This window comes from Oncorhynchus tshawytscha, linkage group LG06, assembly GCF_018296145.1.
Source record: "Oncorhynchus tshawytscha isolate Ot180627B linkage group LG06, Otsh_v2.0, whole genome shotgun sequence".
Classification (NCBI taxonomy): Eukaryota; Metazoa; Chordata; class Actinopteri; order Salmoniformes; family Salmonidae; genus Oncorhynchus; species Oncorhynchus tshawytscha.
In genome coordinates, this window is record NC_056434.1 from 24,095,126 (window position 1) to 24,113,490 (window position 18,365).

At 41.4% G+C, this 18,365-nt stretch overlaps 1 protein-coding gene across 3 annotated transcripts in view; it reads left to right on the forward strand.

Moving 5' to 3' along the window:
* Nucleotides 1–3,751: 3,751 nt before the first annotated feature.
* Nucleotides 3,752–18,365, forward strand: part of wwp2 (WW domain containing E3 ubiquitin protein ligase 2) — a 41,615-nt gene continuing 27,001 nt past the window's right edge. For all 3 annotated transcript variants that reach the window (XM_042323106.1, XM_042323107.1, XM_024423390.2), the window contains exons 1-5: nt 3,752–3,853; nt 12,521–12,602; nt 13,328–13,481; nt 13,614–13,735; nt 14,058–14,195. In XM_042323106.1, coding sequence (XP_042179040.1) covers nt 12,533–12,602; nt 13,328–13,481; nt 13,614–13,735; nt 14,058–14,195 — 484 coding nt within the window. In that variant the 5' untranslated portion in view covers nt 3,752–3,853; nt 12,521–12,532. The remainder of the gene's footprint in view (nt 3,854–12,520; nt 12,603–13,327; nt 13,482–13,613; nt 13,736–14,057; nt 14,196–18,365) is intronic.

An 18,365-nucleotide genomic window follows, 5' to 3' on the forward strand; every position in this document is an offset into this window, starting at 1 on the left:
GAACAGATCAAATTTTATGACCAATATATGCAGAAATCCAGGTAATTCCAAAGGGTTCACATACTTTTTCTTGCCACTGTAGCTTTGTGCGAATTTGCACCTCAACTTGAGATGATGACTCACCCTGTCTGGTCAGACTGTTTGACTGTCTACCCATCAGGAGGAACATACTTATCTCTCTGGCCCTACACTGTTCTTGGGCTCAAGCTTTATTCTTACCAAGAAACCAACTGTTGGTGTCGTCAGGGGTTCGGTTTCATATCCAGGGATATCAGTTCGATCCAGTTTGTTTTTTACTTTCTAGTGTTAGTGGGTGCAGTAGTTACTGATGGTTGGTTTGATGCTGTTACCACTGATTGTGGGTAGTGGACAGGGAAGATAATTATTCTCTTGTTCAAATTAAATCAAATTGTATTGGTCACATAGACATGTTTAGCAGATGTTTTTGTGGGTGTCGTGAAATGCTTGTGTTTCTAGCTCCAACAGTGCAGTAATATCAAACAAGTAATATCTAAAACGTTCACAACAATACACACAATACAAACAATACAATACACACAAATGTAAAGTAAAGGAAATGGAATTAAGAATATATAAATATTTGGAAGAGCATTGTCGGTGCAGCATAGATTAAAATACAGTAGAATAGAATACAGTATATACATATGAGATGAGTAATGTCCACTCCGAATACCTCTTCTCCACTGCCGGTGTTTTGGATCAGCCTCTGGAATCAGTTCAATTTCCCTGGGGGGTTTGAACAAAGGATCCAATTCGGGAAAGTTGTATTCCTGGTCGTAATGCTGGTAATGCTGATGAGTTACCGCCGTTCTGATATCCAAAAGTTATTTTTGTCTGTATGTAATAGCACAAAAACTTTTCTGGGCTAATAATGTAAGAAATAACACATAAAAAACGAAAAACTGCAAAGTTTGGATATTTATTGTGGTAAATATCTGCATTCTGCTCCCAAGTGGTGCAGCGGTCTAAGGCACTGCATCTCAGTGCTAGAGGCATCACTACAGACCCTGGTTTGATTCCAGGCAGTATCACAACCAGTCGTGATTGCGGGTCCCATAGGGTGGTGTACAATTGTCCCAGTGTCGTCCGGGTTTGGCTGGGGTAGGCCGTCATTGTAAATAAGAATTTGTTCTTAACTGACTTGCCTAGTTAAAAAAATATATATACATTTTCCAGGGACTGACAAGTGTATATTACATGAAACAAACAAACACATAGAACACCTGAATATTAAAGGTGAGAACAATTCTTCTTTCTTGGCGTACACTATCTCATGGCTGCGTGACCAAGCACACCTCCAACTCAATTATCAAGTTTGCAGACGACATAACGGTAGTAGGCCTGATTACCAACAATGACGAGACAGTCTACAGGGAGAAGGTGAGGGCCCTGGCGGAGTGGTGCCAGGAAAATAACATGTCAATCAACATCAATAAAACGAAGGAGCTGATCATGGACTTCAGGAAAGAGCAGAGGGAGCACTCACCCAACCACATCGACATGGCCGTAGTGGAGAAGGTGAAAATCTTCAAGTTCCTCTGGGTACACATCACTGACAATCTGAAATGGTCCATCCACACAGATAGTGTAGTGAAGAAGGCGCAACAGCGCCTCTTCAACCTCAGGAGGCTGAAGAAATTCAGCTTGGCCCCTAAGACCCTCACAAACTTTTACAGATGCACCATGAAGAGCATCCTGTCAGGCTGTATCACTGCCTGATACGGCAACTGCTCCACCCGCAACCTCAGGGCTCTCCAGAGGGTGGTGTCGTCTGCCCAACGCATCACCAGGGGCACACTGCCTGCTCTCCAGGACATCAACAGCATCCGATATCACAGGAAGGACAAAAAGTTCATCAAGGACATCAACCACCCGAGGCACGTCTGTTCACCCCGCTGTCATCCAGAAGGTGAGGTCAGTACAGGTGCATCAAAGCTGGGACCAAGAGACTGAAAAACAGCTTCTATCTCAAGGCCATCAGACTGTTAAATAGTAATCACTAGCCAGCCTCCACCCAGTACCCTGCCCTGAACTTAGACACGGTCACTAGCCGGCTACCACCTGGTTGCTTAAACCTGCAACTTGAGGCTGCTGCCCTATGTACATAGACATAGAATCACTGGTCACTTTAATAATGGAACACTGGTCAGTGGTCACTAATAATGTTTACATATTGTTTTACTCATTTCATATGTATACTGTATTCACGTCAATGTCATCCTATTTAACTATTGCTGTATATACTATACTATCCTATGTATTCTACAGATATACTATATATTCTATCCACGTACTGTCCATAATGTCTTTAATGTCTATAAATTCCAGCATATATTTATATATAAAAATATATATACTCCAGACTCCGACATTGTTCGTCCTAATATTTATATATTTCTTAATTCCATTATTTTCCTTTTAGATCTGTGTGTATTATTGTGAATTGTTAGATATTACTCAACTGCTGGAGCTAGAAACACAAGCATTTCACTACAACCGCAATAACATCTGTGTATGTGTATGCGACCAATATAATTTGATTTATGTATAAACATTTTGTTTGTTTTGTTGTGCCAGTATCTCATTGCTCTGCCCTTGTACAACTGTCGTGTAGGGATCTTCATCATGATGCTCTTTGAGGTGAGTTACACTGAGGTGAGTTACATTGAGGTGAGTTACACTACCATACAGTATAGGTCTGTATGTGTTCATGCAGTGTGTGTTTGAACATGAATGTTAACGCCCCCTTCTCTTTCCCTGCCCCAGCTCCTGGTAGCTGTTTACCTTGGACACTATTTCAGGGGTAACTATGGCAGTGGGCTGGTGTGGCTGTGCTTGCTACTGGGTCCTTCTCTGGCTGTGATTATCTATTTCCATGACCACTACACGAGTCACCATGGCCAACGTCCTCCTGGACTGTCCGCTGCTGACTGTTTGTCATGGTCACTCACTTATGCTGACTTTGGATAGGCTCCAGCACTTTTTGATATCTTTGAAAGACTACTGTCCAGTTTAGGATTCTTCCATTTGTTGGGAGTCATCACAGCCTTAATATCTATTTTTTATTTTTGTTGAAAGACCAACAAAATATACACCACAGCTATTCATAATTATTTTGAATTTGAATCTTTGGAGCCTGTGTCCTGTCATTATGTGACTCAATCACACATGAAAGATAGGGCTGCTTATTCACTGTTCACAAGTCACCCAACGTTTACTGTAGGTTTATGGATCATAGCCAACTTTTTTCAGACTACTGGTAACTAACTGCCTGGTGAAAACTATTGGGAAACCACACCATGTTGAGTTCAAGCACAAAATGAATTATACAGTATAGCTTCCAATTGAATTGTGTTGTTAATTCTTTACTGGCCAACCACACCATGTTGAATTCACACACAGTGTGAATGGAGTGAAATACAGTATATAGCTGAATTGTACTTGATACTTTGGCAAGCTTGTAAAGCTATAAGAAATGTGATAATTGTGATGTGCTTGCCCTCTTACCGAGATTTCATAAACTGTCAGAACATTCTAGGAAGATAATTTCTATTGTATTTATATTTAAATTGTTTTGATTTTATTTATTAGTTGTGTATTTGTGATTATCTTTCTAGTTTGCCGATAAAGGGGTGCAAATGTACTTTTAAATAAACATGCATTGTTATCTTTGGTTTATTAAAGCGGTCAAATTACTGTACCTGTATTTGCATGTTGTGAACCACAATTCATTGCGCTAGCCTTTTACTGTGAATCACGTGACCCCGTCATTGAGGTAGGCGGAAATGAAAGTTAACCAGCTAGCGGTACCAGAGGACCACAGCTGAAAAAGGTATTTATGAGAAAATAAACGAAATACGTTGCCAGTAATGTCAAGTAAAACAGGATTGTAGAAAACATTTCTTCAATAGTACACATTTATCTAACTACGTTTACGTGAAAAGGTGGCTGTCATGTCCTTATGCCCACACAAAGCTGTTGGCTAGCTAGGAGCTATAACGTTAGCTCACCATCTTCCGTGTTTTGTTTTTGTGGGCAGGGTATTTAAATATGGAGGCAATGAGCCACTTTCAGTTGTTGATGTGTACAGTTAATCGATGTACATTAAGCTAGTAGTTATCAGCAAATGCGATGTCTCACCCTGTGCATCTTACACGCAGTAAATGTTTAGGTTCCCTTTTGTTGGGATCACACCAAAGATGGTGGATAAATGAAGATAGTCACTCCGTTCGTTTACCATTAAAAAAAATTGTCAACTAAATGTTCATTGGTCACATACACGTGTTTAGCAGATGTTATTGCGGGCTAGCGAAATGCTTGTGTTTCTAGCTCCAACAGTGCAGTAATACCTAACAACAATACACACAAATCTAAAGTAATGGAATTAAGAATATATAAATATTTGGATGAGCAATGTTGGAGCGGCATAGACTAAAATACAGTAGAATACAGTATATACATATGAGATTAGTTATGCAAACATTATTAAAGTGGCCAGTGATTTCAAGTCTATGTATATAGGGCAGCAGCCTCTTAAGGCGCTAGTGATCCGACCCAGTCTGGTGACCTTGAGATAGAAGCTGTTTTTCAGTCTCTCGGTCCCAGCTTTGATCCACCTGTACTGACCTCGCCTTCTGGATGATAGCTGGGTGAACAGGCAGTGGCTCCGGTGATTGTTATCCTTTGATCTTTTTGGCCTTTGTGTGACATTGGGTGCTGTAGATGTCGTGTAGGGCAGGTAGTTTGCCGCCACCGTCTGGAGCGCCCTGCGGTTGCGGGCGGTGCAGTTACCATACCAGGCGGTGATACACGACAGGATGCTCTTAATTGTGCATCTGTAAAAGTTTGAGGGTTTTAGGTGCCAAGCCAAATTTCTTCAGGCTTCTTCACCACACTGTCTGTGGGTGGACCATTTCAGTTTGTCAGTGATGTGTACGCGGAGGAGCAAGTGGGTCGGATCTGATGTCTAGTTAACGGTTTGTTTTTGGGGTAACATTTATGATGGATCGAAAAGGTGTATTGTAGGACATGATAACACCCAGATATGACTAAACTATTCAAGCTACGACTGTCTCCTATGACTATCTCTTAGTGAAGGGGTTCCCTAACATTTTCACTCATGCGTGTGCCTCGTCGATTTCTATGGGCACAAGCACTGTTCATGACACAAACTGTTCACACCCCTCTTGTTGGCAGAGAGAAAATGTTGCTGGTTTAAAGCTTGTTTCCTGCAATTCTGCACATTTTGTCATTGGGTGCAGAGCAAATGTTGCTGTTTCAAAGCTCATTTTATTGCAATTCAATAAATTTGCCATGTCTAATGTGTATTCATGTGATATTTGAGTGACTTGAACTTTACCACAAAATCTTATGGGCTAATAAATCTAGTTAAAAAACATCTGACATGGGCTAATTGATCTGGGCATTTCTGACAAGTTATAAATATCTCTCTAAAGTATGCAATGACTGACATGATGGGGAAAACTGATGACACACTACCCAATTTCGAAATCGCACCTTGTGCATTTTACTATTACTCAACAAAGTCAGACTGATAAGAGTTCAATTGGGTTGGGAGCTGGTGACTGAGACGACCATGGCATATGTTTGACAGTTTTCATGCTCATCAAACCATTCAGTGACCACTCGTGCCCTGTGGATGGAAACATTGTCATTCTATGGGGGCAAAGCCATGGTAGTAAACATGAAAAATGTTTATACATGACCCTAAGCATGATGGGATGTTAATTGCTTAATTAACTCTGGAGCCAAACCTGTGTGAAAGCAGCCAGTTCAATGTAACATTGCTAGGTTTAGGCTACTACATGTAGAATGGCTCCGGAGAGGGTGGCTGATGTTTTACGTGCTCCTAACAAAATGTGTTATTTGGTTGTTTTTTTGCATTGTTTGTAACTTATTTTAGAACTTATTTTGTACATAGTGTTGCTGCTACCATCTCTTATAACTGAAAATAACTTCTGGACATCAGAACAGCGATTACTCACCACAAACTGGTAGAAGCTTTTTCCTTTAAAGAGTCCAACGTGAAGGACATATTGCTCTCCCGGGAACAGGCCCAAATCCCTGTTATTTGCGTGAAGAGAAGATGGAGAAAAAGGAGGTTGAGGTCAGGCTGCCTTCTGAGAATCCATAGACGAGCGAGTAAACCCCCACTGCCATCTGTTCTTTTGGCAAACATGCAATCATTGGAAAATAAAATCAATGACCTACGAGCAAGATTAAACTACCAACAGGACATTAAAAACCGTAATATCTTAAGTTTCACCGAGTCGTGGCTGAACGACAACATGAACAACATACAGCTGGCAGGTTTTACACTGTATCGGCAGGACAGAACAGCAGCCTCTGCTAAGACGAGGGGTAGCAGTCTATGTATATTTGTAAACAACAGCTTGTGAAAGATATCTAAGGAAGTCTCAAGATTTTGCTCGCCTGAGGTAGAGTATCTCATGATAAACTGTAGACCACACTAATCTACCTAGAGAGTTGTCATCTGTATTTTTCGTAGCTGTCTACATACCACCACAGACCAATGCTGGCACTAAGACCGCACTCAATGAGCTGAATATGGCCATAAGCAAACAGGAAAACGCTCATCCAGAGACGGTGCTCCTAGTGGCTGAGGACTTTAATGCAGGGAAACTTAAATCCGTTTTGCCACATTTCCACCAGCATGTTAAATGTACAACCAAAGGGGGAGAAAAACTCTAGACCACCTTTACTCCACACACAAAGATGCGTATAAAGCTCTCCCTCCATTTGGCAAATCCGACCATAATTCTATCCTCCTGATTCCTGCTTACAAGCTCAAATGAAAGCAGGAAGCAACAGTGACTCGGTCAATGAAACAGTGATCAGATGAAGCAGATGCTAAATTACAGAACTGTTTTGCTAGCACAGGCTGGAATATGTTCCGCGATTCTTCCAATGGCATTGAGGTGTACACCACATCGGTCACTGGCTTCATCAATAAGTGCATCGATGACGTCGTCCCCACAGTGACTGTAAGTACATCTGCACTGAGCTAAAGGGTAGAGCTGCCTCTTTCAAGGAGCGGGACTCTAACCCGGAAGCTTATTAGAAATCCCGCTATGCACCAGCTGTTCCGGACAATAGTGTGATCACGCACTCCGTAGCCGATGTGAGTAAGACCTTTAAACAGGTCAACATTCACAAGGCCGCAGGGCCAGACGGATTACCAGGACGTGTACTGCGAGCATGCGCTGACCAACTGGCAAGTGTCTTCACTGACATTTTCAACCTCTCCCTGCCTGAGTCTGAAATACCAACATGTTTTAAGAAGACCACCATAGTGCCTGTGCCCAAGAACACTAAGATAACCTGCCTAAATGACTACCGACCCGTAGCACACCATGAAATGCTTTGAAAGGCTGGTCATGCCTCACATCAACACTATTATCACAGAAACCCTATACCCACTCCAATTTGCATACTGCCCTAATAGATCCACAGATGATACAATCTCTATTGCACTCAACACTGCCCTTTCCCACCTGGACAAAAGGAAAACTTATGTGAGAAGGATATTCATTGACTACAGCTCAGCGTTCAACACCATAGTGCCCTCAAAGCTCATCACTAAGCTAAGGACCCTGGGACTAAAACACCTCCCTCTGCAAATGGATCCTGGACTTCTTGACGGGCCACCCCAGGTGGTAAGGGTAGGTAACAACACATCTGCCACGCTGCTCCTCAACACGGGGGCCCCTCAGGGGTACCTGCTTAGTCCCCTCCTATACTCCCTGTTCACTCATGACTCCATGGCCAGGCACGACTCCAACACCATCATTAAGTTTGACAATGACACAACCGTGGTAGGCCTGATTACCGACGAGATGGTCAGAGACCTGGCCGTGTGGTGCCAGGACAACAACCTCTCCCTCAACGTGATCAAGACAAAGGAGGTGATTGTGGACTGCAGGAAAAGGAGGACCGAGCACGCCCCCATTCTCATCAACGGGGCTGTAGTGGAGCAGGTTGATATCTTCAAGTTCCTTGGTGTCCAAATCACCAACAAACTATCATGGTCCAAACTAGGGTTGCACATTTTGGGGAAATTCAGAGCTGGAAACTTTCCATGGGAATTAACGGAAATAAATATATGCAAATTAATATTAATACCATTTAAATGTCAATGTTTTTTGCATTGTCTATATTTACCAAATAATATGGAGAGACAAACATAAACCTTTTACCTTTTCGGGGGTGGAAGGTAGCCTAGTGGTTATAGCATTGAGCCAGTAACCGAAAGGTTGCTAGATTGAATCACCAAGCTGACAAGGTAAAAGTCCGTTCTGCCCCTGAACAAGGCACTTAACACACTGTCCCTAGGCCATCATTTTAAATAGGAATTTGTTCTTAATTGACTTGCCTAGTTACAGTTGAAGTCTGAAGTTTATATACACTTAGGGTGGAGTCATTAAAACTTGTTTTTCAACCACTCCACAAATTTCTTGTTAACAAACTGTAGTTCTGGCAAATCGGTTAGGACATTGTGTATGTATTGTATTGTATTGTATTGACAATGTATTGTGCATGACACAATTAATTTTCCCAACAATTATTTACAGACAGATTATTTCACTTATAATTCACTGTATCACAATTCCAGTGGGTCAGAAGTTTACATACACTAAGTTGACTGTGCCTTTAAACAGCTTTGAAAATTCCAGGAAATGTCATGGCTCTAGAAGCTTTTGATAGGCTAATTGACCTAATTTGAGTCAATTGGAGGTGTACCCGTGGATGTATTTCAAGGCCTACCTTCAAACTCAGCGCCACTTTGCTTGACATCATGGGAAAATCAAAAGAAATCAGCCAAGACCTCCACAAGTCTTGTTCATCCTTGGGAGCAATTTCCAAATGCCTGAAGGTACCACATTCATCTGTACAATAGTACGCAAGTATAAATGCCATGGGACAATGCAGCTGTCATACCGACCAGGAAGGAGACGCATTCTCTCTCCTAGAGATGAATGTACTTTGGTGTGAAAAGTGCAAATCAATCCCAGAACAACAGCAAAGGACCTTGTGAAGATACTTGTGGAAACCTGTACAGAAGTATCTGTATCCACAGTAAAACTAGTTCAGTTTCGACATAACGTGAAAGGCCGCTCAGCAAGGAAGAAGCCACTGCTCCAAGACTGCCATACAAAAGCCAGACTGTGGTTTGCAACTGGGGGACGAAGATTGTACTATTTGGAGAAATGTCCTCTGGTCTGATGAAACAAAATAGAACTGTTTGGTCATAATGACCATCATTATGTTTGGAGGAAAAAGGGGTGGCTTGCAAGCCGAAGAACACCTCCCATCCGTGAAGCACGGGGGTGGCAGCATCATGTTGTGGGGGTGCTTTGCTGCAGGAGGGACTGGTGCACTTCACAAAATAGATGGCGTCATGAGGATAGAAAATTATGTGGATATATTGAAGCAACATCTCAAGACATCAGTCAGGAAGTTAACCTCGTTGGGCTAGAGGGCAGTATTTTCACGTCCGGATGAAAAGCGTGCCCAGCGTAAACTACCTGCTACTCAGGCCCAGAAGCTAGGGTATGCATATTATTAGTAGATTTGGATAGAAAACACTCTGACGTTTCTATAACTGTTTGAATGATATCTGTGAGTATAACATAACTCATATGGCAGGCGAAAACCTGAGAAAATCCAACCATGAAGTGGGAAATCTGAGATTTGTAGTTTTTCCAAGTGATTGCCTTTCCATTATCCAGTGTAAATGGGGTCAGATTGCACTTCCTAAGGCTGCCACTAGATGTCAACAGTCTTTAGAAAGTTGTTTCAGGCTTCAATTGTGAAAGTGGAGAGAATAAGACCACTCAAAGCAGGTGGCTCAGCTGAAAGCCATGAGTTGTTTATGGCACGGGGCCATGAGCTCCGTTCCCTTTCTAATGACAACAGAATTGTCCGGTTGGAATATTATTGACGATTTATGATAAAAAAACATCCTATAGATTGATTATATACATCGTTTGACATGTTTCTATGAACTTTAATGAATCTTTTAAAACTTTTCATCTGGACTTAGTGCACACGCTTTGTGCATTTGGATTAGTAAACTAAACGTGCAAACAAAAAGGAGGTATTTGGACATAAAGATTAACTTTATCAAATAAAACATACATTTATTGTGGAACTGGGATTCCTGGGTGTGCATTCCGATGAAGATCATCAAAGGTAAGTGAATATTTATACAGCTATTTCTGACTTTTTTGTTGACTCCACAACATGGCCGGTATCTGTATGGCTTGTTTTGGTGGCTGAGCGCTGTACTCAGATTATTGCATGGTGTGCTTTCACCGTAAAGCTTTTTTGAAATCTGACACAGCGGTTGCATAAAGGAGAAGGTCATCTTTAAGCCGTTTTGCCACAACTTTAGAAGTATGCTTGGGGTCATTGTCCATTTGGAAGACCCATTTGCGACCAAGCTTTAAGGACAACAAAGGCAAGGTATTGGAGTGGCCGTCACAAAGCCCTGACCTCAATCCCATAGAAAATTTGTGGGCAGAACTGAAAAAGCGTGTGCAAGCAAGGAGACCTACAAACCTGACTCAGTTACACCAGCTCTGTCAGGCGGAATGGGCCAAAATTCACCCAACTTATTGTGGGAAGCTTGTGGAAGACTACCCAAAACGTTTGACCCAAGTTGAACAATTTTAAAGGCAATGCTACGAAATACTAATGAGTATATGTAAACTTCTGACCCACTGGGAATGTTATGAAAGAAATAAAAATGGAAATAAATCACTCTACTATTATTCTGACATTTCACATTCTTCAAATAAAGTGGTGATTCTAACTGACCTAAGACGGAATTTTCACTAGGATTTAAATGTCAGGAATTGTGAAAAACTGAGTTTAAATGTAGTTGGCTAAGGTGTATGTAAACTTCTGACTTCAACTGTAAATAAAGGTTACATTTAAAAAATCATAAGTAGACATAGTTGCAAATGATTAAATCCTTCCAATAGAAATGTAAAAAACTATATAGTTACAAATTGAACTTTAATTAAATGAGTTGACTCTTCATATGGGATGATTTCACTGAACAACAAAAGAAAGGGAATATTGAATGATCCCCAATGATCCATCGCATCTCCCAGAATCTGTAAAGTTATAGTCTAGAAGCTAAAGCTATGGTTGTCTTCCTCTCGGGCTTCCATGTCTTCTCCCTGGACCTCCAAATGTCCACTTTTTGAACATCAGACTCAGAGGCCTCATCTTCACTGTCACTTTCCAATAATTTTGCACGCCCAATTTTTCAGTTTTTGATTTGTTAAAAAAGTTTGAAATATCCAATAAATGTCGTTCCACTTCATGATTGTGTCCCACTTGTTGTTGATTCTTCACAAAAAAATACAGTTTTATATCTTTATGTTTGAAGCCTGAAATGTGGCAAACGGTCGCAAAGTTCAAGGGGGCCGAATACTTTCGCAAGGCACTGTAGCTAATAGAACTAATGCGTTAATAAACTTGCTACAATCATGCAGTAACATTACAGTGTATAGTCATTAAGCAGTTACACCGGCGGACACCGGCGGGCACCGGTGGCAATACATTTGTTAAACCTAAAGCTTACCTATTACTTGGAAGAGTTCCAGTGTTGTGTTGGATAGTCATAGCCAGCTAACTAACATAGCATCCCTCTGTTTGAGCCAGGTGTTTGAGTAACTAAACTGGCCAGCTGCATTTTGCTAGCTAAGTAAGAGAAACTGAAAGTGAAAGAAAATGACACTATCTCTTGCTTCTCCTTAATTTTTGAATAAATGAATTTGTTTAAAACTGTTCAACTATTGTCTTAATGTCTTGGAGTCAACTACTCACCACATTTTATGCACTGCACTCCTAGCTAGCTGTAGCTTATGCTTTCAGTGCAGGATTCATTCTCTGATCCTTTGATCGGGTGGACAACATGTCAGTTCATGCTGCAAGAGCTCTAATATGTTGGAGGACATCCTCCGGAAGTTGTCATAATTACTGTGTAAGTCAATTGAAGGCGGTAAGAACCAAGAGCCTCCTAGGTTTTGTATTGAAGCCAATATACCAAGAGGAGGGCGGAAGCTTGTTGTCCTCCAGCTACACCATGATGCTACCCTACAGAGTGTTGCTGATGCTACTGTAGACCTTCATTACAGAACAATGTGTTTTAATCAATTATTTGGTGATGTGAATATATTTAGTCCATCTTTATCTAAAAAGGATAACTTTTTCAATGTTATCAATACAATTTTTTTTTTTTTTAATTCACAGAAGGATAGTCCTCCCCTTCCTCTGAGGAGCCTCCACTGTTATGTTGTGGTCCACTGTGTATGTTGGAAAGGAGGTTACACAGGGGAAATAGATAGATAGCAATTTTTATGTATTGCAGTGAGTGATTCACTTCGGAGTTTGCTGTGTCATGTCAGTTATGTGTGTTCTTAGATTGTGCCTGTGTCTTTCTCAGGGCTGTGATGTCATGGCAGCAGCCAGTGTGACAAGACCCGGCAATGTCCAGACCACAGAGAAATCACAGTTGACCTTGAAAGGTATAAGCAGCTTTTAATTCCTCTCATCTATCACCTGCTCTTGTAACCTACTCTAATACTCACCCTCTTCCCTGTGTCTGTGTACATTTCTCTTAAACTCATGACAACCTAAACCACCCCAAGCTATTATTGTCCCACTTTCATTTTTCAGCCTCCATTGTTATTCCACTTTTCCATTTGTTCTCCCTGCACTTTATTACTCCCTTTCCTCTCTCTTTTCCTCAGTTAATATTGCATGCACTACTATGCTGTCACCCATCACTCACTCCCCCACTCGTATAAGATCAAATGAAACAAGTTTAATTCACCTTGACAGTTTTAAATAATTGGAACATTTCAGGTCCAATTTCGGCCCACATTTTCCTGAGCGGATATGTAATTCAGTTCAATGTTAATTTTGACATGGATAGCCACGGTAGCCAGAAAGGTTTGACATTTCGCTGGCCAAGTGAGCATCACATTAATATGGAGCAATCGACAACACATTTATGAACAGAAGTACACTGTGCCTAAACTACCACCCTGTTTGCCTGTGACAGCTAGAGGGCGGCATTTGCATTTTAGTGTTTGCTTGTCATACAGTTACAAATCCAGAGTAGCTGTAATAAGTATTTGTATTACAAACTGTAGGTTAGGGATTGGCTGGAGTTGGTGTACCACAGTAGTCTTTTTTTGTATTTTGCTATATGTTCAACAATTGTTTATTTTTTTTCTTCTTCACCAAGTGGTCTCAGCAAAGCCTCAGTCACCCAAGCTGCCCACCCGCTCCAGACTCAGCTCTTTTGTCGAGGTGACTGCAGATGGCCTGACTAGTGAAACCAAGAAAACAGGCAAACGAACTGGACACCTTGAGCTACAGTGGAATGAGGACCTCACCCTGTGAGCCCACCTAATCTCAACCTCACTTACTCTGTTGTTGATGCTTGTATATTGTTTAGTGTGTGTGTGTGTGTGTGTGTGTGTGTGAAATGTAGGCCTATTTGACTGTGTATCTGATTATGACTTGTGTAGGAATGTGACGCCTCAGAGCCGGTTAGATCTTAAGCTGTGGAGCTGCCACACTTTGAGGAAGGAGTTACTAGGGACTGCCACCATTGACCTGCTTGACACTCTGCGTACACATGATGGCAAGAGTAAGACAAAAGTTTATTTTTATGTATGCCATTGTGCATGGATAGTAGGACTCCCAGTCATGCTACTGTAGTATTCTATCTACTTTAAAATATTTGGGGTTACCCTCTACCGAACTGCAAGATCAAGTTTAAAATTGTGGAAGTCTTTAATTTTTTTTACAAACATGTCAGAGAAAGAACTTTGGTTTTCTATACGCAGTTGATAGGTCACTGCTCTTCAATAACCTATCTCTTATCATCTATCTTACTTTTCCCAAATCCTTCATTTTCTTTCTATTTCATTTTCCTTCCCTCCATCCCACACTTCCCCCTAACCTTCCAGTGGAGAATCTGCAGCTCAGTCTGGTCTTGCAGACCGAGAACAAAGGCTCACTTGTAGCTGGAGGCGAGCTGAACGTCTGTCTGGACGGCCTGGTTGTTGATCTGGGATCTTTGCCCAATGGCAGCACAGCAACAGACAGTGAGTCCCGCCTTGCAACACACACACACACATTAACACTTACAAAAGAGTGCACACTCTTTTTTTTAATGCAAACAAAGTCTTCCCACACACTTTCTTTCTCGTATTCTCTATCTTGCTCTCTGGTATATATTCACTCACTTTACAGTTAGTGACTTATGCTTTTCAGACTCCACCCAAGCAAGAAGTGCAGGGCTCATTTGGAGAACGGCAAAGAGTGTACTTTGTGATGTTGCGGTGGAGTTTTTAATGTAACGTAATGTGATAGAATAGGGATATTTTCAGCCATCATGTTACTAGTGTGCAAGTTTGCACACAGTCTTTCACATGTTGAGAAGAAGACCAAAGAGTTTTATGTGGCTATTTGACAATTACAACTTTCCAAATTTGCACGTAGGCCTAGTTGATACTATTGCTAAATATCCACTATAACTTGTGAACACAGAAACATAATTAGCTGGTAACTCTTTAGTCTCACCATGACGCCGTCGCGTTTTGGACTTGTAACCCCTTTAAAATATTGAGTTTGAGCTACAGACTTCTGGGTTGTACTATTGAATTCGTCTAGACCAACAATTAGTCTGTGTGATTAATGAGGGCTTAGCTAGAGCGCTGTTTGTGAGACAAGGGCGGATCCTGAAGGGGCCTGGGCTGGACCTTTTTATAAAAACCTCTGTAAAGTCCAAATGGTTTGAGCTGCAAACTATTAAAAGAGATCTCAAAGCTGAGATCTCTCACAAACACACACATGTAACATGTTTTGCTCTAAAGCAACACAAGAGTCATTAGAAGGTAAGGGGTTCTTCTACATAGAAGATCATAGGAAATCCCAGGACGTAGTGTCTGTAATACTGTAATAAGATCACATTGTTTCTGTCACAAACACGACACAGTTGTCAAGGACTCGTTGGATATTAATTTCCCACTGAGCGAACCATTTCTGTACTTTCAGCATTCATATAAAGTCATTTTTATCACGTTTTTGCTTTGTCTGACCTTTTTTTTATTATTGTGACTGTTTATGTGAAATTAATTTGTTCATACTTGTCCTGAAAAGAAAATGGCCAAACACTTCATTGTGAGGCTAAATGTAAGGACTGGACATGCATATAAATGAAAGTCTGATTTTGAAGCAGATTTTTGCTGTGTTTTCGGGACAGATAGGGTTAACGACAGTGACAGGTCTTTTTATGTTGTCAACACTTTACTGCATGTATACAAATGAGTGGTGAAAAAGCCCACCCAAACAGTGCAGCAGCGTCTTCTGTTTACAAACAGCAGACAAATATACTTTTGTGAGACAAAGATTGGACTTGCCTCTTGAGTTTGTTAAACGTGGTGTTTTTAATGAATAACAACACATTAAACTGACTTATAGAGGTGGCTTGAATTTCTCAGTTCATGCATCTCTCATCTGTGTATGAAATAACACACAAGCCTTTTCATTCCGAATCACAGAGCCAGAGTGTTTCCTAGTGAATGAACACAGCACAAGTCAGGGTTGGGTTTCTGAGCATATGGTTCATAAATGTGTATCTTTGTGTGTTTAAACAGTACCAGTCAAAGTTTGGACACACCTACTCATTCAAGGGTTTTTCTTTATTTTTGCTATTTTCTAGTGAAGACACCAAAACTATAAAATAACACACATGGAATCATGTAGTAACCAAATAAGTGTTAAACAAATCAACATGCATTTTATATTTGAGATTCTTCAAAGTAGCCACCATTTGCCTTGATGACAGCTTTGCACACTCTTGGCATTCTCTCAACCAGCTTCATGAGGAAGTCACGTGGAATTCATTTCAATTAACAGGTGTGCCTTGTTAAAAGTTAATTTGTGGAATTTCTTTCCTTCTTAATGCGTTTGAGCCAATCAGTTGTGTTGTAACAAGGTAGGGTGGTATACAGAAGATAGCCCTATTTGGTATAAGACCAAGTCCATATTATGGCAAGAACAACTCAAATAAGCAAAGAGAAACGATAGTCCATCCTTACTTTAAGAAATTAAGGTCAGTCAAAGCGGAACATTTCAAGAACTTTTAAAGTTTCTTCAAGTGCAGTTGCAAAACCATCAAGCGCTATGATGAACCTGGCTCTCATGAGGACCACCACAGGAAAGGAAGACCAATAGTTAACTCTGCTGCAGAGGAAAAGTTCATTATAGTTACCAGCCTCAGAAATTGCAGCCCAAATAAATGCTTCATAGAGTTCAAGTAACAGACACAATTTCAACATCAACTGTTCAGAGGAGACTGCGTGAATCAGGGCTTCATGGTCAAATTTTTGCAAAGAAACCACTACTAAAGGACACCAATAAGAAGAAGAGACTTCCTTGGGCCAAGAAACACACGCAATGGACATTAGACCAGTAAAGAAAATCTGTCCTTTGGTCTGATGAGTCCAAATTTGAGATTTTTGGTTCCAGCCGTCGTGTCTTTGTGAGACGCAGAGTAGGTGAACGGATGATCTCTGCATGTGTGGTTCCCACCGTGAAGCATGGAGGAGGAGGTGTGGGGGTGCTTTGCTGGTGACACTGTGAGTGTCACTGTCATTTAGAATTCAAGGCATATTAATCAGCATGGCTACCACAGCATTCTGCAGCGATACGCCATCCCGTTTGGTTTGTACTTAGTCGCACTATAATTTGTCTTTCAACAGGACAATGACCCAACACACCTACAGGCTGTGTAAGGGCTATTTAAACAAGAACGAGATGCTCAGATGCTCAGCATTTGTGGGAACTCCTTCAAGAATGTTCAAAAAGCATTTCAGGTGAAGCTGGTTGAGAGAATTCCAAGAGAGTGCAAAGCTGTCATCAAGGCAAAGGGTGGTTACTTTGAAGAATCTCAAATATAAAATATATTTGGATTTGTTGAACACCTTTTTTTGGTTACTAAATGATTCCATGTGTGTGATTTCATATTTCCATGTCTTCACTATTATTCTTCAATGTAGAAAATAGTAAAAATAAAGAAAAACCCTTGAATGAATAGGTGTGTCCAAACTTCTGACTGGTACTGTATATTGTGTGTGTTTATGCCTGTGCATGAAGGTTAATATTGTTCTTAAATCAATGAATAGGCTTTACAACCCCTGTTCCATTCAGATTTGTTACTTTGGTGTTCCCCAAGCGCTCTTTCACACCTGCACGCCGTCATCACGCATAGCCATGCACACGCTTGGGAGTGCTTATGTGGAATTTGTTTCTCAAAATTGCGTAATTGACTCTGGTTTCTGTGAGTTGTGCAGGACAATCGGCTCCTGTGATCCGGGGGGTTTCCTCTCTGCCTGGCTGGGTAGGGGCTCACTGTGGGCCAGGGGGAAGGGAGGGGGAAGAAGTCTATTAAGGGAATGAATATGTGCTTTCTGAAGTCTTAGTGTGTGTGTGTGTTGCAGGGGGAGTGTTAGTGAATAGTGGTCTGGAGTGTGTGCTCTTGAGGGCAGGTTTTAAGGGGCTACGTGTATGAAGGTCTGGAGTGTGTGCCTTCTGGCGGGGGGGGGTATAAAGGTTCAAGTGTGCGCCGTGTTGCAGGGGGAAGGTGTGTTAAGGCCCTCTGTGTTCTCTCTGAAGGCAGCTCTGTTAGTTTAGTGTTTTCCCTCATTTCCCCTGGCAGTTTTTCTGACACGCTGACACACACTGCTACCATAAACAGACCTTTGTGCTGTAGCCAGTGAAAAACACATCCAGACCAGACAGAACTCACCTTTACGTATATACAGGCCTAAACGGACAAACACATGCACTCTTATGCATGTGCATTGCACACACTCTTATACATGCAGGCACATCATATAAAGCAACAGACATATAAACTCTGCAAAAAAAGAAACGTCCTCTCACTGTCAACTGCGTTTATTTTCAGCAAACTTAACATGTGTAAATATTTGTATGAGCATAACAGGATTCAACAACTGAGACATAAACTGAACAAGTTCCACAGACATGTGGCTAACAGAAATGGAATAATGTGTCCCTAAACAAAGGGGGGTACAAAATCAAAAGTAACAGTCAGTGTCTGGTGTGGCCACCAGCTGCATCAAGTACTGCAGTGCATCTCCTCCTCATGGACTGCCCCAGATTTGCCAGTTCTTGCTGTGAGATGTTACCCCACTCTTCCACCAAGTCAACTGCAAGTTCCCGGACATTTCTGGGGGGGAATGGCCCTA